Source organism: Eurosta solidaginis, chromosome 4, assembly GCF_040869045.1.
Source record: "Eurosta solidaginis isolate ZX-2024a chromosome 4, ASM4086904v1, whole genome shotgun sequence".
In the NCBI taxonomy this organism is placed as follows: Eukaryota; Metazoa; Arthropoda; class Insecta; order Diptera; family Tephritidae; genus Eurosta; species Eurosta solidaginis.
In genome coordinates, this window is record NC_090322.1 from 148,029,315 (window position 1) to 148,054,190 (window position 24,876).

Sequence of the window (24,876 nt, forward strand, 5' to 3'; positions counted from 1 at the left end):
GACGTGAAGGATCCGAAATGGCATGGGATCAGGTTCACTATAATGCAGCCTACCTTCAGCCACACCGTGACGAGATTTGTTGTAGCAACAATCTGGACATGCTGCTAAATAATCTTTAACGTATTTGCGGATTTTAGGAAACCAAAAATGTGTCGAAATTCGTTGGATCGTTTTGTCGAGTGCAAAATGTCCCATTTCGTCATGGCAAGAATGCACTACTCTCCAACGAACTGATTTTGGTACAACGAATCGTAACCCATCTTTCGTACGGCGATATAATCGATGATCCTTAATTTCGTAGTCTTGTCGAATTTGGGCGTCTTGATCTGTTTTCTTCTCTTGCTTAAGTACTGATACTATCGATGATAACGTTGGGTCTTGCAACTGCATTGTCAAGAGCCAGTCTTCGGATGAAGTATTAACTTTCATTACCAACCCAGCCGGTTCTACGTCGTTTGGTGGCTGATCTGGTGCGCGACTCAAAGCGTCGACATGAGCCATACGTGTGCCTTGGCGATGAATTATATCGAAATCAAATTCTAAAAGTTTCATCCACCAACGCGCGATACGAGATTTTAATTCTTTATTAGTTTTGACTTTAGCTATGGCAGAACAGTCCGTTGCTAGTCGAAAATGCTTGCCTAGTACATACATTCGAAAGCGTTCGAGGGATTCGACTACGGCGAGTACCTCGAGTTCGTACGCATGATAATTACTTTCTGCACTCGTGCAATGCCTACTAAAATAAAATACTGGTTTCCACGTTTTATTGTCGTTTGACTGAAGTAGCACACCGGCAAGGCCAACACTACATGCGTCGGTGTGTACTTCATGCTCGGCCATCCTATCGTACAACGCCAGAATTGGTGCGTTGCTTAAACGTTCGATCAAGGTTTCGAATGCTTCTTGTTGTTCACGACCCCATACAAAAGATTCGTTTGATTTCGCGAGAAGTTTCGTTATTGGTTTCGAAATTAGCGCGTATTCCGGTACGAATTTCCGGAAGAACCCAGTTAAACCCAAAAATCGTCTAGTTTCCGTTATACTAGATGGTACTTTAAAGTTTTTGATAGCGATTATTTTCTTTTCTCCCGGTTTTATACCATTTTTATTTATTACGTGGCCTAAATAGTGTATTTCTTCAGCCAGAAAATTACATTTTGAAAAACGTAGTGTTAAACCATTTTCTCGTAAGATATTTAAGAATTTTGTAAGACGTGATAAACCTTCTTTAAACGTTTTACTTGGAATTATGACGTCATCCAAGTATACGAGTATTTCACCCGCTCTCATTTTCGCAATTATTTTATTCATTACTTGTTGGAATACAGAAGGCGTATTTACCAGGCCAAATGGCATTCTATTGTATTCATAGTGACCATCCGTAGTCACGAAAGCAGTAAACTTTTTCGCACACTCTTCGATTTCTATTTGGTGATATCCCATCCGTAAGTCCAATGTCGTAAAATAACTATTTCCCGATAGTTGTGCGAAATATTCGTCGATTATTGGCATGGGATATGGGTGTTTCACCGTAACTTTATTTAGCGCTCTATAGTCCACGCATAATCGCGATTCCCCATTGGCTTTTTCAACTAACACGACCGGTGACGCGTAAGGTGATTCCGAATGACGAATTATTCGATTTGTTAATAGTTCAGATACAATATCAGATACTATTTTACGTTTAGCGAACGGCACTCTATATGGCTTTAAAGTTATTGGCTTATCGTTGGTTAATTCGATATTCATTTTCGAGACTGTGCATGTACCTAGGTCGGATACAGACTCAGAAAATATATCGCGGTTTGCTTCAATAATAGCTTTCAATTCCGATCGTTCATTCGTTGAGATATTCGACACGTTCTCTAATTTCTCGAAACTACACTTGTTGTTTTCTATAACCAGCCTATTTTTGTTATTACAAAACACATCTCTTCCGAGGAGTACATCTTCATCAATGTGATCATCGTTAACCACTAATAATACGGCTTGGTTATGATTTTTGTCAATTTCAAGTACAACTGAAATGTTTGCTTTACACATATATTCGCCTCCTGCGAATCCTCTTAAAATGCGTTTACATTCTACAAGTGTGCCCACTTTTTCGGCTATAGAATGACGGATTAGCGAACACGCACTACCAGAGTCGATGATAGCTTTTGTTTTGAAATCATTTACTTTGATTACTTTTGTCAAGTTTGTATCTTGAATTACATCATTTATTTTATTCACTGTCGTATTTGGTTTAGGTTTTGCTTTCGCTTGTTTACAGTTTATTGCTTTATGACCTGTACGTTTACAAGTCTCACATCTTTCGACACGTTGTGGTTCTGAACAATTTATTGAAATATGTCCCGTTTTTAAACAATTATAGCATTTAACCGATTTAGGTGTTTCGCGTTCACCTACTTTAGCGTTTGCTGGTATTTCACGTTCACCAACATTTTTCGTTTGGCTTTTGGACGTAGCCGTATATTCGTCGATTTTCTGTTTATAGTTCAGCGGTTCGTATTTTATGTTATTGTACACCGAATAATTTTGAATATCGCGTAGCAACTTATTGCGATTTTCGTAATCGTTCGAGATCTTTTTACGGAGATCATGGTCGTTAATGCCGTTTATTATGTACCGCGCGATAGCAAATTCAGGAATTCCTCCTTTTGTACCCATCGACAACATTTTGTAATAATAGTCTTGCGGAGATTCGTTACGTTGGCGACGCGTTCGTCCCAATTTTATGTGTATATCCGCGACGTTTTCAACGGTTGCAAAATCAATACAAAATTTCGCGACGAATTCCGACCACGATTTAAAAATATTTTGACAATCAACCCAATATTTCGCATGCCCTTTTAATTTTTGCTGTACGGCGAATAATAACACTTGGTCACTCCACTGATATGCAGTACTTAGCATTTCGATTCTTCTTATAAATTGATTTGCACTTAGTGATGTTTCATTTGACGGGTCGAATTCGGGTAGAAGTGCTATCACTTCATTCACATTACTATACGGATTTTGTCGTATATTTACATTTGAAAATGGATGATTTTGTTGCATATGAGCATGAACACTATTCGACTGCATATTGCTTCTTATATTCGGTTCATTATAAAATCGCGTTTGCGTGAAATTTTCGTCATAACACAACTGAGCATGCCCATTATAAACAGACATGGGTGGCATATAATTTACACTGTGAATATTCTCACTATTCCAATCAGAATGCTCGTTGACTTGCATATACGGGTGCACGTCATTTGCTATTGATATATACGGTGGTTGAATATTTGTACTCATTCGCGATGAATGTGCGTGTGTATATGATACACTAGTTGGCGGCACGCACGTAAGCGGTACCGAAACAAACGAATTTATGCAACTTGTAATTTGTTCGGACTGTGGTGACGAACCAACCGACGGACGAAATTCAGATACTACTTGAGTGCTTTTGCTTTGCGTTGGCATTTCACACTCACGTTGCGTTACACTCACTTGCAAATCGGTAATTGTTTTTTCTAATTCATTTATTCTTTGCATTAGCATCGTTTCATTTGCACTCATAAATGTATCATTTGCGTTCGCGTTCGCGGTTTTGTTTACATTTTCATATTCTTCGAGTCGTTCGATTAAAGTGTGTTTGTTTCCCGTCTTTGCAATTCCGCGCTCGCGACATCTGTTGCGCAGATCATTAACTGTCATACTACGAAAGTTCATGTTTTTGTCTAATTAGAAATTGAAAATGCGAGTTCAGCTTTTACGAGTTGAGAAGTTTTGCGATGTTTTAAATGGTTGAAACGACGCTCTTGCATACAACATAAACACATATATGTTTTAGTATAGGAATATTTTCGCTATCCCTTTCGTTTTTATGATGAAACTCTAAAGTCGTAGAATTTTCAATTTAACCGACCGTTCGTTGCAAACTCGACGCGTTGCACGTTCGTATGTACATATAGATGCATGTACATTTATGTGTGTATGTATACTACCGTTTCTTTTATTTTTTTCGTGTTTTGCAATTTCACAATTTCGACGCAATTTTTCTACTTCGTTGTACGTTTTTCGACACGGTTGGACTTTTTTCCTCGTACATATGTACATATATGACTATTTACTATGCACGCTTTCGTTTTTCAATGCATTTTATCATTAACACAACACTTCTTTTTATTGTTGCAAAGATTTTTCACATTTGTTATAATATGCTCGAATTATTATTAACGCGACAATCCTTATGTGGCATAGGTTTCGCACACTTCTGATATTATCACGATGGCATATCTACTTACGTTTGTCAGAGTTCCGAATAATTAATTAGACGCACGCTAGTTTATTTAATGTTAAATGAAGAAAGTATTATTATTAGAAATAATGAATATACACTTTAATGTATTATAAGCGAATTATGATTGTGTTAAATACGACGTTTCGTTCTGAAGGTTCGAGACAGACTCCTTCGTCTCGCTCATTTCATTTCTCTCCTCAAATCGTCTTTTACTTAGTTAGAGTTGCCATGTCGGCTGACACATGTAATATTTCCTCTATCCCTATTTTTACAGATCATTCAAGGCTTACAATACAAACCAAAAACAAATGACGTTTGGCAAATTAAACTGATAGATTTGTATATGGAAAAATATAAAAACCCGCATATTTTAATAACAAGAGAATTGATGCGCGCACAATTGGAGAAATTCAAAGTTTTTATAGAAAATGCGCGCCGTAGCATGGCGGTGACGTTACGTGAATTCATTGGCGCCACCACATTTGAACCAAGTCTGATTGGTAATTTTACAGCAGAGGATACTGCACGCCTACTCGCTGTAGTGAATTATTATAATTTAACACCGAATTTGTTAAATTTAGTTGATCTTAGCGGCACAGTTAATTATATAAGATATTTATATGAGTTTAAGAAACTGAATTTAGATGTGCGTACGATAAACTGTTTAATTAAAATATTGTTACAAACAAATGGCACAAATGCGACATGAAAAGAACAAAAATGCCATGTGTAAGCAGAAATAACGTAGGCAATTAACAAGGCCTCCTATTCGTCATATGTGCTATGCTTGAATCAAATTGTATATGGCAAACCATGGAAATACAAATTTTAAAATTTTACATGAATACGAGGCTCTTTGAATTGCCCAACTGTTTTTTGTTAACAATTAGAAACTAGAAAACGTTATGTATTTTATAAATAAGTGTATAATTTAGAGTAATTTTATTTTTATATGTAATATTGCTAATAATTGCACATTTCACGCTTACTCATATAAAATTACAATACATATATACTTCTATGCGAAAAGCGCGAATACAAACATAAGATGCTTTTTACAACTATCTTTTATTTTTTAAAGCTAATTTGTTGCTGTATTATTGCTGTATTATAATTGTTGTTATAAGCAATAATCGCCTTAGTCGCACGAAAAGGATAGGACTTAGGCGATTACTGCTTGCGACCACAGAATTATCTCTTCAAGCTGCATTAATTTATAAAATAAAAAATAAAAATTAATTTACTAAAACGAAATATAACTGTTTTACAAATTTTTTTACAGTTTTTACAGTTTTTACAAATAACACACCAGAAGTGGAATAACTGCTACTCAGAACGTAAGACCTACGATCTTCAAATGTGTGGCTCTTTTTTTTTTTTTTTGAAACGAACTCTAATAAGATGAAATGACTTTTAACTTTTAAACCGACACAATAGCTCTCGCCATTAATAACCGAAAAATTATTAACAGACAATACAAGAAAATAATAATTATAATAAAAATATACTGGCGAGATATACCTACGAGGAGACGAAAGCCGAGATTTTTTTCCACTTTGTAGTGTGTTGCTTTCTGATCATTCCTACAATTTGGTGCACCTACATTTTTTATGTCGACTACAAACGGCATCTGCTTAGGCAGATCAGTTTTCTGAGGAACCTTTCATAGCAGAAATACACACGAAGGTCTTACCAAACCACTGCAGAGAGTTGTCACGTCACTTGTGTCGGTGAATTTTAGTTTGCTAGGCCACCCCACTACCACTACACCACGGCTGCGGCCAAAAAAATATAGAAATGTATGAATCAAATTCAAGAAACTTATATGATGAAATTGCAGAAACTCGGAATGAAATGGCATTACCATGAGCAGAGATCTGACAGTGAATTAGATGGGGTTACACTTAAATGACCTTGGTCGGGAAAAATCCCGACGGCGGTTTAAATCAAAACCCCCAACATAGAACAGTACTCGCTGCGCTAGACCCATCAAAAGCTTTTGATACGGTCAACCATGGCACACTACTGCAAGACCTGGAAGGGTCTACTCTTCCCCCATGTCTTAAAAGGTGGACCGCAAATTATCTGGGTGGTCGGCAGGCATCGGTGCAATTTTGAAATGAAACATCAAAACCAAGAAGAATTAAACAATGGGTGCCACAGGGTGGTGTCCTATCCCCACTTTTGTTTAATTTCTACATATCTAAGCTACCTTCGCCACCAGAAGGAGTTACTATCGTTTCCTACGCCGATGACTGCACAATAATGGCCACAGGCCCAGGCCCACAGATCGATGAGCTTTGCAACAGAATAAACGGCTACCTCCCTTATCTCTCCAGTTTTTTCGCCTCGCGAAACCTGGCATTATCACCGACTAAATCCTCTGCGACCTTATTTACAACATGGACGTCCCAAATGTCGACCATTTTGACCATCCACGTCGATTGCACTACGCTACCGACTGTCCTACACCCCAAAATCTTGGGTGTGACGTTTGATCAGGATCTACATTTTGGTGAGCATGCAACCGCAATTGTACTGAAAATCCAGAGCCGTAATAAAGTTCTCAAATTCCTTGCTGGCAGTACTTGGGGAAAAGACAAAGGAACGCTCACTACCACATACAAAGCAATTGGCCGGCCGATTGCATGCTACGCGTCCCCTATATGGTCGCCAAGCCTAAAAACTACTCACTGGAAGAAGCTACAGGCCTGCCAAAATACTGCTCTCAGAACCGCCACGGGCTGTCTCCTTATGTCCCCAGAACACCATCTACATAATGAGACGAGAATACTCCCCATCAGGGAGAGAAATGAGATGCTAACCAAACAGTTCCTGTTGAATACCCATAAACCTGGACATCCCAACAGACATCTGATTGATGAGCCAACACCGCCTAGGGGCTTAAGGAGTTATCTCCGTAAGCATTATGAGGAAATACGGCTCCTGAGAACTCCGCCGTATGAAGCAAAAAAACACAAGCAGGTCCTCAGTGAACTCGACAAACAGGCGTCGGACCTTTATGCCCGGTGAATCCAGTACTCAAAGAACAGTACCCAAAACTTGCGGAAGAGGAACGCATACTCCCCAGGGAAACGCGAGTCACTCTAGCTCAACTTCGTTCTGGATACTGTAACAGGCTAAACTCTTACCTATCCAGAATCAACCCCGACATACAAAATGTATACCCCGCTTGCAATGTGTCCCCACATGACACCAACCATCTCCTTCATTGTAACGTGGAACGAGCGCCTATAACACCCCTTTCATTATGGTCCACCCCTGTTGAAGCAGCAAGTTTCCTTGGACTCCCGTTAGAGGATATTGATGACAATTTGTGATCGGTCGCACCTATTGGGTGGGGCGAAGCACTGCTACAAAAACAACAACAATCTGACAGTGAACAGCAAACATATTAAACTAACACATTCCAGCAGGGAAGAATGCTGAAGCATCTACATTAAAAAATTAAGGAACATATAAATGACGACCTTTTAAAAACAAAAAAAATATAGGAAATATTCTAACACCTTTAGCTTGAACTTTACATTGACGAAACCCTCTCGAAACCTAGCCGGGAGATAATCCGTAAAACTTAAACAGCGAAGTTTCCATATTGAAGTATGTAACATTTTAGAAAATTTGTATAAATCTTTTTGCCCCGGGCTGTGGTTTGGAAAGCCTTTCGAGTGTATTTCGTGACAAAAATTCATCTTAAGGGGATGCCTTTCGGAATTCGCATAAAACATGTAGATCAACTAATAAAAGGAAAAATTATAATGTTGTCAAATTGGAAGAGAAAATCTACCTCAGACTTTCCGCTCCAAATTATTATGATCAGACGAGCGGACGAAAAAGGTACAAATAAGTAACCCAAAATTTTTAAGCGTGATATAGCCAAAAGACAAATAAAAGTTTACCTAAGCGTTAAGGAGGATTTTGCGGTTTCTATATAAGACAAAGTCATTCGTCGTGAGTTGAAATAATTCCATTAGCAAAAAAGCACTCTTTAACAAATAAGACAGAAAACATACAAACAATTTTTTGGAAGCCCTACAATCAATAGACTTATCATCGCTGAGGAGAAGACCAGCCTATCCGAAAATCCCTATATAAGCAACAGTTGAGCCCTTTCTCAGAATTTGTTTAATTTGAAGTTGGAAACTCCGTTTTTAAACTAATTCTGAGACGGCACTAAATGCTCATACAATTGTGATGTTCAGATTTTGATAAATACATATGTCAGTGGAAAATATATTAACAAATAACTCTCCTATGCGTTGATGTAATCTGTGATGCATCTACTTGGCCCTCTACTATGCCACGTTCGGAACAACGCTTGCAGATATATAACCCAAGCAATGGAAAGGGTGTTAGAATGGCCACAGACACAGGTATGACTGTGGTGAGATCAGCTTGAGGCTGTGGTAAACTGAAGCGCAAAAGGAATATGGAAATACCAGTATTTTGTATCCCTGTCTCTATGGCAATTGTTAACGAATCGACGCCATTACGGCCCAGGGCTTTCGATGTACACCATCCTATTACATAACCCAGCCAAGGCAGCGACAAACCAGCAACAATAATCTAAAAAAAATTTACAGAATGATATAATTGGCAAATTATAAATAAGTAAATCAAAAATTGCACTTACCTGCCAAGAGAAGAGCTCGAATAAATAAAAATTCGTAACAATGGCAAATATCACAATAAATAGTATAAGGCAAGTAGATATCGGTTTGAGTAAACGCACTAGCATACGCGTCAATCGTGGCGACCAACGTTGTATAGCCAAACCAATAGCCAGTGGCACCACCAATGATACCGCAAATGTTGCAATATTTTGATAAGGTACCTTTATATTTGCACGATCGAAAATCAGTTGACCCATCGTAAAGATCCACAATGGCATCATACCGAATGCAGCAAAATTACTGGTAGTAGTCAGTAATACGGAGAGATTAATATTGCCACCTAATATGACGGCCCAAATATTTGATGCACCACCGCTTGGCGAAACTCCAGTGAAAAAGATACCCAGTTGAAATTCTGGTGAATCTGGAAATATGAGCGCACCCAAACCATAGCCAAGTAGTGGCATAGCAATAAATTGAGTTAAGAATCCAATGAGGGGTGCTACTGGTCGTCTCAATAAGCTACGAAGTACCGTTAAGTCCAAAGCTGCACCAAAATTTATGTAGAGTAATGATACAAGTAGCGCAACGGAGCCAATAAAAATGTAGTCGATTGTGCGCATTTTTCGTATGATTGTGAGATCAAGTGTGCCTGCGGCACGTTCGGTGGTATTGACGCGCCGCACATAAGCTTTTGTTGAACCAAGAAAGAGCGCATTAATTGTGATATTACCGCGCCAACTGCGTGTTGTTGAATTGATAACATCAGCTGGTATGCGATGCTCCACACTGGCTAGATGTGGAATTTCACTCAAAACTTCAAATGTGGCGGCGAGCGGCAGTTCTACAAGAAAGGAAAAAGATAAATATGTCAGACGTGGAATAAGTTTCTGCAGAGAATTATGATAGAAATTAATGTATGCATGTCAGTATATGATAGCGCCTGAACATAAACTGGTAAGAATTTTTTTTTTTCTATTAGATCGCCCCTCGGTAGTGATTTGGCAATTTCTCCGAGTGTATTTCTGCCATTAAAAGTTTCTGAGTGAAAATTCATTTGCCTTGCAGCTGCCGTTCGGAGTCGGCACATAGCATGTAGGTCCCGTCCCGCAAATTTGTAGCAAAAATTTTAAATTGGAGCACGACACAAATTGGAAGCTCGACCTAAATCTGGTGGGGTAAATCGCGCCAAGCATTTATTTATTTATTAAGAAAAACCTTACTCAGGATGTTGTACATATTGTAACGAATTTGCTGCAAATCCTCTTATTTGCCCCTTTTGCTAGGTTCGTATCGCTAAACTGTTGAATAAATAACTCCAATATTGAATAATGGAAAAATGGCCTTTATTAAAATGCTTCACAATAACACTCAAACTGTGCAACGAATAGCTTAATAACCAAACTGATAGCTCAAATGAAACTCCACTAATCAAAATAATACTGGTATTGCTCGCTAGATATCTTCTTAGTCGTAATTGCTGATCAACTCAAATCAAACTGAATTACTTCTTACTCGCCTGCACTGCTTTTATAGTTTACGCTGCATACTTCTAGGCTCTTCGATTTCCAGAAGTTACTAGTTGTTTCGGCTACAAAATCGCCAGCCACAACTACGTGCACAAATTATTGCTCTCTCTTGTGACAACTCAGATAAGATATATGCATGTATTTGTGCATTGCCGCTCAGATGTTCGTATACGTACATATGTGTAGACTCAATTATTTATTCGTTTATGTAGATACATAATGATGAATTATTGATGTGCATTCACGTCACTGGTTAGCATCGGCTTAGAGACGATAGCATCGCTCAGTGCTGCTAACATTCGTTACACTGCCCTCCACCTAAGTCTGATCGTCCCGATCAGACAAATCTCTCGATCTAAACGCCGCTAGCATCTCCAAATGAACCACCTTTCTATTTCGTGGTTTCCCAATGGTTTGTATGCGGTAGATGGAATTACTGATCTTCTTCACAACCTTGTACGGGCCTTCCCAAATGCACCGAATTTTGGCTGGAACACCTTTCCGCCGGAGAGGGTTGTTTAACAGTACCAAATCTCCCTCCAAGAACCCTTCCGAATTATTGTTCTCATTGTACCTGCGTTTGATCTTACTACTCATTATCCTTAGTCGTTTCCTCACACTCTGTTGTTTGACCAATGAACTACTTCGCAGAGCTTGCGCTTGACGGATTGGCTTGACAGTATCGTTCCGCCGTTTCCCAACAGAAGTGCGCGATGGCTTGAAACCACCCTTGCATGCTTCCTGCAAAATTCTTGCAGTCGTTTTAGTGCGTCCATTAGGGTTTGTCAATGCCGGTGTTTTTGTCGCAGGTACTTTTGATTTCGCTTTGTTTGGCCCATTCGTTTCATCAACCTTTACCTTTGACTTTCGTGGCCTTTGTCGACTTTTCTCCACCAGTACTCGATTACTGCTGAAACCTTTTTCCAAACTGAAGTTAATTGGCACATCCTGGTTCTTATAAAGCATCACCCTTTTCGGCATATCGATCTTGATGTCATGGTCAACCAAGAAGTCCACTCCCAATATGACTTCATCAACGATCTCCGCCACAACGAATTTGTGTAAAACCATGACCTTCCCAATCAGTACTTCACATATCACTTCTCCCTGGACTTGGTTATACTCGCCTGTGACCGTACGCAACCTTGCTCCAGGTAACGGTTTAACTCTCCTGTTGACTAATTCAGATCGAATCAAGGAATGAGATGCGCCCGTATCTACAGTCAGTACACGCTCCTCGCCATCGACATTGCCTCTGACGGTAAGACTGCTCGATTTTCTACCAATTTGCAACACAGATATCATAGGACATTCAATAGCCGGGGCAAGTTTTCGTTCTTTACATTCGACACGCTCTTGCTCATCTCCTCCAGCTTTGCGTTTACGCCCACCCACATTGTTGGAACTATTAAGGCCAAGATCGCAATGACGTGCAATGTGACCGGACTTCCCGCATTTGAAGCATTTGATAACTTTTTCACTCCGCTTTTGCGATCCTTTCAGCGCCTCCAATATTGCGTCTACCCACTCTGGCCTTTCTACTTCCACACGGCGTGCTTTGAAAACTGGCTTACACAGAAGCGACGCTGTTTCCTGAATCAGGGCTTGTGACACCGTTTCTGCGAATGTTGGCTTTGGGTTTGCGTATGTAGCCCGCTTCGTTTCCACATCCCTTATGCCATTTATAAAACTCTGGATTTTTACCCTCTCGGTGTATTCCACGGGTGCGTCCGCATTTGCGAGATGAGCCAACCTTTCAACATCCGAGGCAAACTCCTGCAAAGTCTCATTCGCTCTTTGGTGACGGTTTTGCAACTCAATTTGGAATATCTGTTTCCTATGCTCGCTTCCGTAACGTCTCTCGACAGCGGCCATCAATGCTTCATAGTTGTTCCGCTCTCCTTCGGGAATCGTCTGTAGGATTTCGGCTGCTGGCCCCTTCAATGCCACGAACAGTGCAGCAACTTTATCTTCAGCATTCCATTGGTTCACTGCTGCGGTCTTCTCAAACTGTAGCTTAAAGACCTGAAAAGGAACAGAACCGTCAAAAGATGGAGTTTTTACCTTTGTATTACTCGCTGAAGCAGCCGGCCGATTAAGTTGCAATTCCTGTATACGACCTCTCAACGCATCCACCTCTGCCTCGAATTTTTCTTCAAACTGCATTATTTTTTCGTCCATGCGCGCTTCGAGTTTTGATGATATACGCGCCTCTTGTGCTTCTAGTTGTACTGTTATGCGTGCCTCTTGTTCTTTCAGTTGGGTTGCCATATATGTCTTTTGTTCTTCCAGCTGTGATGACATATTTGTGGATATTTGTGATGATATTTCTGTTATACGTGCCTCTTGTGCTTCCATCTTGGATGTTAAAAGTGTCTCCTGCGATTCTAGTTGTGATGCCATATATGTCTTCTGTTCTTCCATCTTGGATGTTATACGGTTCTCCTGCGATTCTAGTTGTGATGCCATATATGTCTTCTGTTCTTCCATCTTGGATGTTATACGGTTCTCCTGCGATTCCATATATGTCTGCTGTTCTGCCAGTTGAGATGACACTGTCGATGTTTGAGCAGATATTGCAGCTAAAATCATGTTCAAATCTGTACTGGTAACCGTCTGCGGTGTTTCGTTCTTCTCTTCAATTTTTGTTGTCTCCTCGCCATCAAGATGAAAGACATGCTCTTCCACATCAATTCCTTCTGCTTCCATTGCTTCTCGTAGCCGTGCCTGAAGTTCGAGTTTAACGCCGCTTGTATTCAATCCACGGCTCTCCAACTCCTTCTTCAGTTGCGGGATCTTCAATTCACTTAACTTTGCCATGTCCTTGTTGTCCTCCGGAATTTATTCAACAATTCCTCTTCTGACACCAATTGTAACGAATTTGCTGCAAATCCTCTTATTTGCCCCTTTTGCTAGGTTCGTATCGCTAAACTGTTGAATAAATAACTCCAATATTGAATAATGGAAAAATGGCCTTTATTAAAATGCTTCACAATAACACTCAAACTGTGCAACGAATAGCTTAATAACCAAACTGATAGCTCAAATGAAACTCCACTAATCAAAATAATACTGGTATTGCTCGCTAGATATCTTCTTAGTCGTAATTGCTGATCAACTCAAATCAAACTGAATTACTTCTTACTCGCCTGCACTGCTTTTATAGTTTACGCTGCATACTTCTAGGCTCTTCGATTTCCAGAAGTTACTAGTTGTTTCGGCTACAAAATCGCCAGCCACAACTACGTGCACAAATTATTGCTCTCTCTTGTGACAACTCAGATAAGATATATGCATGTATTTGTGCATTGCCGCTCAGATGTTCGTATACGTACATATGTGTAGACTCAATTATTTATTCGTTTATGTAGATACATAATGATGAATTATTGATGTGCATTCACGTCACTGGTTAGCATCGGCTTAGAGACGATAGCATCGCTCAGTGCTGCTAACATTCGTTACAATATTATAAGCAATAGGGTGCTACTTTTTTCTGGCCTTCCTACTAGATTTGTAGCCACACAAAAGTATGTGTCAAAATCCCAATTTGTGGTGTTGTTCTATATAAAAACCGAAATAGTGTGGATTTCATCCCCAAGAAGTGCTGTAACAAATTATCCTAAAATAAAATTTATTATAGTAATAATTGAAGTATAGATGTACTTCGGCCGGGACTTGAGCCCAGGCCCATAAGCAGCCGAGGCTTTGACAACCCCAATTTCCTCATGGAACTAGGGAGTGAGGGCGGTGATCGTTCTCGAGATGGTCGGGCTCATACCTTATTGGTGCTTGTTGCCGCATCCATATCTCGCAAAGGACCATCAACATCGATAAAAATCCCCAAAACCCCTCCAATAACACCCGCTCACCATAAACTTATCAGCATAGAATTACCAGAATATTTAGTTTATTATTTTTATAAATTGTTTGACAGTTCATTGTTTATCGTTATATTTCAAGGCTTTCAGGCATGTTGCCATTTTACGTTTTGAAAACTCTCGACCTGTTCTGCAAATCGTACCATTTTGGCGATAAAAAAAGATATAGAAGATAACGTAGATGAGAATGGGATAGAGAGTGAAGGCTGAAGAGGAAGAAGAGTGGGATTGGAGTTGGGTTGAAATAGAAGCGAGAGTGGGAGTGCGAGTGCAGTCGAGAATGGGAGAGGGAATGTGTGTGGTAGTCGTGGGGAAAGGGGTTTGAGACTGGGTGGAAATAAATGGAATTAGATTTGGAGAAAAAACAGAAGGAAAATGGAAGATAAAGTAGAAGAGAATGGAATAGAGAGGAGGATCCCTTTTTAAATATAGGTGACCAGTTTTCTAGCAGAACAAAGTCTGCCGGGTACGCTAGTTGTTTAAAAAGCAGTCTGCATTAGATTGCAAAGAGTTTTAGGGAATTTCCCCGCAAGGTAACACAAATATCGTCCGCACTTCCTTGAGTTGTAGTAGTCGGTTAACTGTCACCACCCAAAGAAGCGGAGGGAGAACCCCTCCTTGCGGGGTGCCTCTATTTACCAGCTTATGGAGCGTAGTATTACCATCAAGCGTCGTGCAAATCCTTTTGCGAGTAAGCAGTTTGTATATATCTAAACTCAACTAGGCATGCGACGATACGTAGGCTCGTTAAGGCCTAAGTGATTGCCCCGGAAGTACATTATAAAATCACCTGCTATATCCAATATTGCCAAGGTTGAGCAACCTTTCAATGACAGCACTTTCGGTTGATTTGCCTTTACTATATAAATGTTGAGCTTGCGAAAGAAGCAATGGGTCGATCGATTAACTAATAAAATCTTCAAGAAGATTCTCTAAATTTTAACAATAAAAGAAAATAGGCTTATAGGCCTAAAATCGTTGGGTTTTAAGTGGTAGGCTCTCTCTGCTTTTGATATAAAAACTGCTTTAATCTGCTTTCATAATGCGGGTACGTAACTAAGCCTTAGGGAGCTTAACGTAACCCTTAACCATGGCTTGATAAATGTGGTTTAGTTGAGCCGGGAAGATACAATCCGGCCCGCTGACTTATAGGATCCAAAACTAGATAAACCCCAGCCTACCTTCGTCTCATCTGTAATTTCTCTTATTTGCAGGGGTGAGGGTGCCACTGCGCTGATTTCGGTCGCAGGCATATCCTCGCATGTTGGAAAATTTGTATCTCAAAGCAGGTTCATAGTGTTCGTGCTAGAAACGGTTTATGTATCCTCCACCTTCTGGGCGCAACTTAGAGGCGTGTGCGATCGAGAGAGCCACCTCCTCAAGCGGGAGGAAGTTTGTTCAGAATAAGCGCTGGACCCCTCGGATAGCTTTTTTGTATGAATATAGGTTAGTGTATTAGTGATTTGGCAAACAAAATTGCATTTTTTCTGAATCAGTCTAATGTACATTCATCAATATATGACACAAATTTACCTGAAAGCTCCAACAACACTTGAGCAGTTGTATCCATATGCATTTGCAATTTTTGAGGTATGAATTTCGCATGCCAGCTTGAGGTAGAGACGTCTACCGCTCGTGCGTTTCTCCCATTCAGCTCCGCCAATTGTGCAACCTGTTGTGCTAATGTTTTTGTTGTTAATGTCGCTATCAATGCCAGTATAAAAACGCAAAGTGATAATGCTAAATTGTTGCTATATTTTAACGTCATTTTACTCTATATCTTAATATTTGTGCTTGTTATTTAAGTGCACGTATTTAAATGGAAAAACCCGAAAAAAAATTCTTAAATACTCATTTATTAGTTAAAAAGTAATTTTCATGCCGGCTGTATATATGTATGTAGGCATTTATGGAGGCATGTATGTATGTATGTACGTAATGAGGTACTTTCTAAATTTTCATTGGAGCAAATACTGCTTATCAACGGTGCTGGTTAAGTGAGAGCTTGTAGTATTTTTATTATTATTTTTTATTTAAATAAAATTTCATAATAGTCGATAGTCATCGTAACACTTTAAACTTTGTTTTATCAAATATACCTAAGCATTTTTTTATGCTAACAAAAAAACAAAAATCGCTGCCCAAAAACTCTAAAACCACGAATTACAACGAAAAGGTGAACTGGCTCTGAAGCCAATGCAAAATCGAGACCCGAACAAATCGGCGCAAAACAAACGATTGAGCTGAAGCAATTCATTAATTGGATAGAAAACCTTTAGTTTAAACGACATACGTAAAGGCACAGTTGGGCACAATGCACTAAATGTTGATAACTAAATGAATAATAAAATAAATGTAAGGCGCGGAAACCTCCGACGAGATTTTAGGCCGAGCTTCTCTTCCAATTCGCTTCGTGCTCTTGATTTTTTCCTACAAATTGGCGGGACGGGACCTACTTGTTTGGCACGGCATCTGCAAGGCAGATGAGTTTTCACTAAGAGCTTTTCATGGCAGAAATACACCTGGAGTGCTTGCCAAACACTGCCGAGGGGCGACCATGCTTAGAAAAATTTTCTTCTAATTGAAAAATCTTGTTTCTAAAATTATGATTTTGCTTTGCACGGGGCGTGAACCCAGGATCTTCGGTGTCGTTGGCGGAGCACGCTACCATCACACCACGGCGCCGTTGATAACTACAAATATTATAAATTTAATGTTATCTTATAAATGTAAGCATGACCTTACTTTCTAATTTTAAAAATAAGAGTTATTATAAGCAGTAAAAATTCAGTTTTTTCGAAAGTCTGGGGTGTCCTTGTCACCTCGAAAAAACAGTTCAAGCTCTGAGATATTTTGCGTGCCATGTTTTTGGCCAGAAGGTCCAGGAGAAGCATCAGCGTTCAGACGGTAATTGTTAAAAAAAAATTTTTATTTCATCATGGGATAAGTGTTTATTATGTGATCGTAAAATTTCTGATAAAAACGGTAATTTAAACAAATAGTAAAGTAGTAACGTGGCTCTTTTTCAGCAAAGGCTACGAAAATAAACACACGTATCTGCATGGGTCCGCCTCAAGGCGGAGTTATTTAAATACAATTTACTTACCTTCTCACTATAAATATTTTCAAAAATAATGCTCCTTATGTAGAAATACTCTCTCCAGCACCTCAAACTATTTTTAATCTTTTTATAAAAAAGCAAAATGCAGCACAAACAATTAAAATCAAGCGAATTGGATCAACCGCAACTTCAAACTGATATAAGCTCAAAGCCAACATTTGAATTGACAAAATTAATAACACATAAATGAAGCTTGAGATATTCTGCACAGACTTGTATAAAATTTGTTTTAAAAATTTTAAATCTTTTATATTAATTAAATGATTTTGTATTGCCCGTCTAAAGGCGGGACTATGCACTAGAGGGTTAATTTTATACTAATCTTTTTCAATAAAATTTAAAATGAAGATTATTGAACACAGCAAAAAATTATGTGCTGCACCATGCCCAACTATTGAAGAGACAAATCTCAATACACTCAAAACTTCAACTCCACTCAAGCTTAACTCAGACGGAACATGTAATTTTTACTAATTTGTTCACTCGTCCGTGAGGTAATTATATCTAAAATTATTTACAGGGGCGTAGCTAGTCGCTCTTCGAGAAAATAGTGGCCAATGTGAATGACCTCATTTTCAACTAAACAGCTTGCCAGAAGCCACAGTCTGGGACAAATTGTGAACTCAAAAAAGCTTTTCGGTATATGACATGGTCGGACAATTAACGATTTAAAGACCTCTTGATCGAAAAAGAATTATTCTGCTGTACCGAGCTGGGTTCAAAAGCTTTAAATTGAGATCATTATAAGCAAGCCAAGTTTTTATGTTAAGCAATTCAATTAAGACATTGCACTGTCATGCGGTATACAGCTGTGAAAAGCGGCCATATTCCAAGTTTATACGAACACGCAAGGCACCTTTAACTGATTTTGAATAATTTTAGAACTCATTTAAAAACGAATTTTCAAACAACCTTGTAAGTGTTTTTGTTTTGTCTTAAACACAAAACGTTTTCAAGTAAGTAGGTTGCTATTTACGCTGTATCGAAACTATTTCCGACATAACTGCTGTTTAAACTATACTACATTCCTAATAGGTGGTTAAGGTAGCATTCATACCAAAGCCAGAAAAAACCTGAGCAACTGCCCTCTTCGTATCGACCGATCAGCTCTAGTTCGTTTATCTTAGAGGGTATGGAGAAAATTTTGGATCGGCATTTCAGGGAGGTCAACACAAACAATCTCCTGTGTAGGACTCAACATGCTCATCAGTACGGAAAATCCATGAAGACTGCTAATTATAACCCCTCGTAAAAAATTTGAAAGGTTTTGGACATCTCGAGGGCTTTTGACAACTCGACACATCAATCTATCAAGCAAGCTATGATTTGCAAGGATATAAGCGCATGCTAAAGAGACGAAAATCATTCTTGAGCTGGGAGAGACAACTGAGTCAATTGTGGCGACTGGAGGATGTCCCCAAGGAAGAGTACTCTCTCTTTTCTTGTGGACCCTAGTCATAGATGACCAGTTTCAGTTACTGAAATCCAATGGAATTGCCACACAGTGGTATACAGATGACTTAGCAGACTACATCACGGCATCGTGGAAAGGTGGTGTTATGCTGTCTATCAAAACTGTCCTAGTGCCTTTGACCCGGAGAAGCAAACTATGCGAACCAACTCTGGGTGAAACCAAAATCCGGTTTTCAATAATAATAAACTACCTAGGAGTTGTACTGGATGCTCATGTAGATGCCACCTTAAACAATGCAACAAGAGCACTCTACTCTATGGCAAAACATGGGGACTATCTCACAAAAATGGTATACTGAACAATTAATACCGTTCTTAAGCCAATAGTTTGGTGGCCGAAGACCACGCCTTAGTAGGAATACCTCCCTTCCCCATTCTATTAGAGAAAGAGGCAACACTTTCTGCATTAAAACTTTAAAATATCTCTGAGCTATAGAGCGGAAACATGACGGGCATATAAAAGTAATTAATGTGGAGAGATCTCTTTGGGAAATAGCGATTCCATAGACTGATCCCACAACTACTTCTAAGCTAGTATATAAAAGTATTTAATTTCCAAATGATCTGGAAGCCAAAAACAACGTTTTGTTATAATGGCTTCGCGGGCATTAGGGACATCAAGGTATTGAGCAGGCAGACTACCTAGCCATGCAGGATTCTTTAGCAGCATCCTATGGTTCAGAGCTTTCCTGTGGACTTACAAAAGCACAAACTAGGGAAAACATAAGTAACTGGGAAACAAAACAGTTCAGGCGACACTGGATAGAAGGCCCAGGGCATAGGCGGGCCAAATTGTTTATACTCTCAGCAACGATACTCATTAATCTAAGCGAATAGAGAACCTAAAACTCTTACTGAGTACTATACGGGACGTTCTCTCTCTCTCCTTTGAGAGTTGGAGAATTAAACGCCGGTACCCATTCTTAATTAAACCCCGGATACTCCTCTGTTATTTGCCCAGTATTTTCATAACAGCACTAAAAATAGACCACACATCTTAAAAAACATCGCTCGCCAAATTTACTTAACGCATCTTAAGGAGGTACTGAAAATGACATTTGTGATTAATTTTTGGGTTCATGCGAGATATGTTTTGTTGTTGCTATTCGATGATCTGACAATACATTGTTGAGTGAAAGCATTTCGACGCACATACAAATACGTCGTTCACTCATCTTTTATATTACTTGTTCCGCTTATCTGTCAATGGGTCTTGGACATATTTACTCACCAAATACAAGAGTGTTCAATCATTCGTCGTTTTTCCAAAACCGGTTTTCTAGTGAACTCTAAATATATGTGTCAATTCACAAAAACAAGCACCAATCACAAAAAAAAAATGACAAGAGGGGAATTTTGATAAAATAAAGATAATAAAATTTTAGCAGCGATAACATTAATTAAAATTTGTATGGTAGCATAGTTGTTAAGGAATGCATTTTGGAATAATTATTCCCTTGATTACTGCGCCCCAACTAAATTCTCAACCTCACCTACTAGTGGCAAATCCTGTTTCTTCAACAGCCGAGGCTCTGCCAACCCCAAGTCCTTCATGGATCTAGGGTGTGGGAGGGCGGTCTAGCCTAGAAGGTTTCATGTGGACGTACCAAATCGTTCCCGAGATAGTCGGATTACAAGACTTTAAAAATATTCTTTATTCGTTGTGGGTATTTACACAGCCTAGTCACGGATAATTATAATTTGAGGCAAAACTCACTCGGACTTGTTGTTGTTCCCACATCTCGTACTACCCATTATAATAATTTTTTTACTATCGTATCTTGTAAAGCTTTCAATACGCTACCTGCGTCTATACGTGTCATTAGAAATATGCGTGAATTTTTAAAACATATCAAATCATTTTTATTAGAGCAGTCACACGACAACATCAAAACTTTGCTGAACCCTGCCACTTAGTAATTTAATTTCAGCATTGTTATTTTCTATTGTTATACATTTTATTTTACATTTTGTAACTTTAACTTAAACTTATTAACTATTTTCACCCCACACACATTTGTATATATTTATTAATTTTTTTGAGATGGCATTCAAAACTAAAGTTTTAGATAACTTTACAGAATGCCTTACTTTTCTTTCAATTTCCATGTATTACTTTGATATTAGTGGTGATTGTTACCGGAACGTATCGGATCTGCAACCGACAAAGGACTATCAACATCGATATCACTCCCCAAGGCCTGCGGGGAGTGTGCTTTTCTCTACAACAACAACAACAAGACTGCCATCCAAAATTGTAACTCCATGATGGGAATGCATGGATAGAATTCCGGAAGGATTTCATCCCTTAACAACCCTGTATTAATAGAGGCACTAAAAGCTATTCTTAAACAGCTGCCTTTGGATCGTCGCATGCGCCTGACATCTATGTACTTGCTCAGCCATCAGACTTATCGAGTATACAAGCTGGGATGAAAAGCTGTATAGCCAAAGCGGTATCCTAGGAATGCTCTCCAACGTAGATGCGTCTACAGGTTACCTATCTCCTACACAAAACTTTGGCAAGAATTTCAAGATGCGGCTCCTCTTAAGAACGGAACGGTCCAAAATGGCCTGCGGTGTCGGTGCGTAGGTTTTCTTCGAACGGCGTTACGCGAAGCAGCAAACCTTGCGCCCATCTCACTTGGGTACCCGGTCACAGGAGTATTGCAATGAAAAAGCGGATGAACTGACAGAGGCCGGTGCATCGTTAGATACCTCTGAGGCAGTCACGATGCACTTTCATCAATATATAGTGACATTCTTATCGATCTCAAGAAACCCCCAATTCGCAATCTACGGTAACTGGAAAATCTCCAAGCAAACATTGCCTGACAAGAGAAGAACATAATCTCTACTGAATATGTATAGGCAAGAGATCATTACAGGACACTAGCCATTTGGCCCACACGCCGAAAGAGTGGGAATCCCCTTCAACGACAGGTGCAGGAGATGTAGTGTGGATGGTTGTTAGCAGACAATCTTCTGTTTCCTTTGCTTACTACTTTCTTGGCCGGAGCATCTGCGGTCATCCGCATAACTTGACCTAGCCAGCGAAGTCTGTGGATTTTTATTCACTGCATTATCTTCATATCTACGTAAAGCTCATCATTATAGCTCCTTCGATACTTACCATCGGCATCACAGACAGGACTATAAATCTTCCGGAGAACTTTTCTCTCGAAAACTCCAAGAGCCATCTCATCATCTCTCGGTACCAGCCATGCATCCGAAGCATACATCAGGACAGGTATGATGAGCGACTAGTTGAGCGTGGTTTTATTCGTCGGGAGAGAACTTTACTTTTCAGGTACCTACTCAGTCCAAAGTAGCACTTGTTGGCAAGAGTTATTCTCCGTTTGATTTCTAGGCTTATATTACTTCTGTTCGAATGCGCCGATTCTTTCTTGCATGACATCAAGTACTTCTTCCTGTTTTTATTTACCGCAAACCCACTTTTTTGCCTCTTTATCTATTTCAGAGAAGGCAGAACTCACGATGCGTTTGTTAAGGCCAATTATATCAATAATTGCCCGATCTTACTTAAAATAGATTGTACCATTACCGTTTAGTTTACTTAGTTGGGGCTAACCACGCATTTTGAATCTAAAGTAAATATTTGTATTTATTAGAAAGTAGCCATTTGTCCAAGCTATTTACTTCCTTTATATGAGGTCCGTTCATATTTTCCCACAAATGTTTATAATAGTGTGACGAATACTGGGAAGTTCCTGATAATCATACACCTTCTGCTAACGTTCGAATCGCTGAACTGTCGAATAAATAACTCCAATATACAATATTTCAAAATGGTCTTTATTAGACTACTTTGGGAGTAGTACTTACCAATTACAATTATATTTCACTAATAGCGTGTATAAATCAAACTAAATACTTATTCCTCAGCTTGCGCGGCTTTTATACTCTCGGTTCCCACGTTCACCCATTTCTCCTAAGGTCTAGACGTTTCACGAACATGCCTTCTAAAACAGCTTGGTTATTTAGCTATATACATGTATATTTGTAGTTTAGGTTTTTCTTCTAGCCATATGCGTGTGTATGTGTGAGTAAAAATTTCTGCTCTTAGTTGCCGGCTACATATATGCATGTGGAATAATCTCTCTACTTCAAGCTGCTGGTTATGTGTATGGAATATTCTTCGTGGTCTTGCATATAAGTGTGGCTGCTTGCTTTAATGTGTACTTGTACATAAGTGTGGTTGCTTGCTGTTTTTGTTGTTGTGATTATTTACTAACAGCATAGTGATGCTTACATTCGCCACAATAGCTATTGTTAAAATTTCAAAATCAAAACTCATCAACATTCTGTATGTGTTAAGGGAAACATTTTCCACTACATTTTGATTCATTTATATAAAGGAAGTGTTTAACACTATTTTATCTGTAATGATAATGTAAAGTTACAGTAAGTATTGTTCGTATGAAAATGTGGGAAATACTCATATTATCCAAAAAGGATGAGCTAGTAATTCAACTCAGAGATTTTTTATGAGTATCAAAACTCAAAACAAAGCAGCATACTAAGTTTTGTGTTTAATTTTTTAGCAACCCCTCGTTCCTTCTTGAGCAGTGTGCTATATTCTAAATATAAAAATCTATATCTTTGCCCGTTCCGCAGTTAAGTGGAAATGGCATAATCTTTATACAAATAGCTATGTAGATTAGATAATTAATTTCTATTTAAGTTAAACAAGTAACATTGGGGAAGTTCAATACATAAAACAGTTATTCGAAAGCAGCATTCACTAGGAACTCGTCAATTCTTTTGCCAACTCTAAGAAAATTGATACAACTCTGTTTGGGGGTCGAATCATCAAACGCGATCACAATTTTGCTAAATTGTCACAAACAAGGACACCCTAGCAAACAACTGCTTGATCTACCTACGCCTTCAAAAGGGTAAAGGAAGCATATCCGCAAACATTATGATGAGATCCGGCACCGCAGCTGTTTGATCCAGACAAGCATAGGGGGGTCCTAAGCCTAATCCGCACAAAATGGGTAACCCCATTATCAATATACACTATCCAACCCTTGCAGAAGAAGAAATCAGACTGGCCCATCTTCGTTCTGCATACTACAACGGTAAGAATTTAGTATTTCTTGTCCAGAATCAACCCCGACATACGTATTGTGGCATAGTGCATGCGATGTATCCCCACATGACACCAACTCCCCTATGGTCCACCCCTGTTGCAAATGCTAGTCCCGTTAGAAGCTGGGTTAGGTTTAACTCCGCCCTCCTAGCAAATACTAGAAGGTTTCTAGGAGCTAGCTTAATTGCTACCTCGATACCTGGCAGCTCCACCGCTCCTAATAGATAGAGCCTTGACCCGGCGAGTGCCGGACACGAGCACAGAACGTGCTCAACAGTTTCATCCAACAGCTCGCGCTTTCTACATCTGTTGTTACTGACGAGGCCTAATTTATAAGCATTCGGCGCCAGAAGGCAGTATACAGTTAGTATGCCCATCTAAGCCTTAAATATTCTCTCTTCAGAGATATGAGCCACTTTGTGAGTCTAATATCGTAGGATTTGCACAGGATCTTAGACATTATGCAGCTTCGCGCTTCTGTCCACGGCTTTCCTGCTTGATGGTTCATATGCAACTCCTGTCTCCATTTGATTTCTCAAAAACGGACTGGGACATCTACTGTCAATTCAGCGAGCGCTGCACCCTCGTTTGCCAACTCATCGGCTTTTTCGTTACCTTCTATCCCTTTATGACCGATAACCTAGTATAGATGTATGATCCGGCCCGAGCGACGTTTCAATGCTTCTTTGCATTCCAGAGCACTTCTTGATGAAGAACTGTGTGAGATTACTGCCGTAATCACCGCCTGTCTATCTATATATATATATATAATGGCAAGACTGCAGCTTAAGCACGCCTTATCCAGAATTTCTGCTGCTTTCTTCACGGCTA

General features: G+C 39.3%; 2 protein-coding genes across 5 annotated transcripts in view; one reads left to right on the forward strand and one right to left on the reverse strand.

Annotated features, from left to right (window-relative positions):
- The window catches only part of shtd (shattered), a 65,665-nt gene extending 60,121 nt beyond the window's left edge, over positions 1-5,544 (forward strand). For all 3 annotated transcript variants that reach the window (XM_067783332.1, XM_067783333.1, XM_067783334.1), the window contains one exon: positions 4,566-5,544. In XM_067783332.1, coding sequence (XP_067639433.1) covers positions 4,566-5,000 — 435 coding nt within the window. In that variant the 3' untranslated portion in view covers positions 5,001-5,544. The remainder of the gene's footprint in view (positions 1-4,565) is intronic.
- Positions 5,195-16,559, reverse strand: LOC137250466 (P3 protein). Of its 2 annotated transcripts, XM_067783337.1 has the most exons (4): positions 16,435-16,559; positions 15,869-16,015; positions 8,946-9,769; positions 5,195-8,878 (listed from the first exon to the last, which is right to left on the reverse strand). In XM_067783337.1, the coding sequence occupies exons 2-4, from the start codon at positions 15,909-15,911 to the stop codon at positions 8,549-8,551; spliced, it is 1,197 nt and encodes a 398-aa protein (XP_067639438.1). In that variant the 5' UTR covers positions 15,912-16,015; positions 16,435-16,559; the 3' UTR covers positions 5,195-8,548. The 2 variants fall into 2 exon arrangements, with proteins under 2 accessions (XP_067639438.1, XP_067639437.1); XM_067783336.1 differs by having other exon boundaries at positions 15,869-16,555.
- Positions 16,560-24,876: the final 8,317 nt, after the last annotated feature.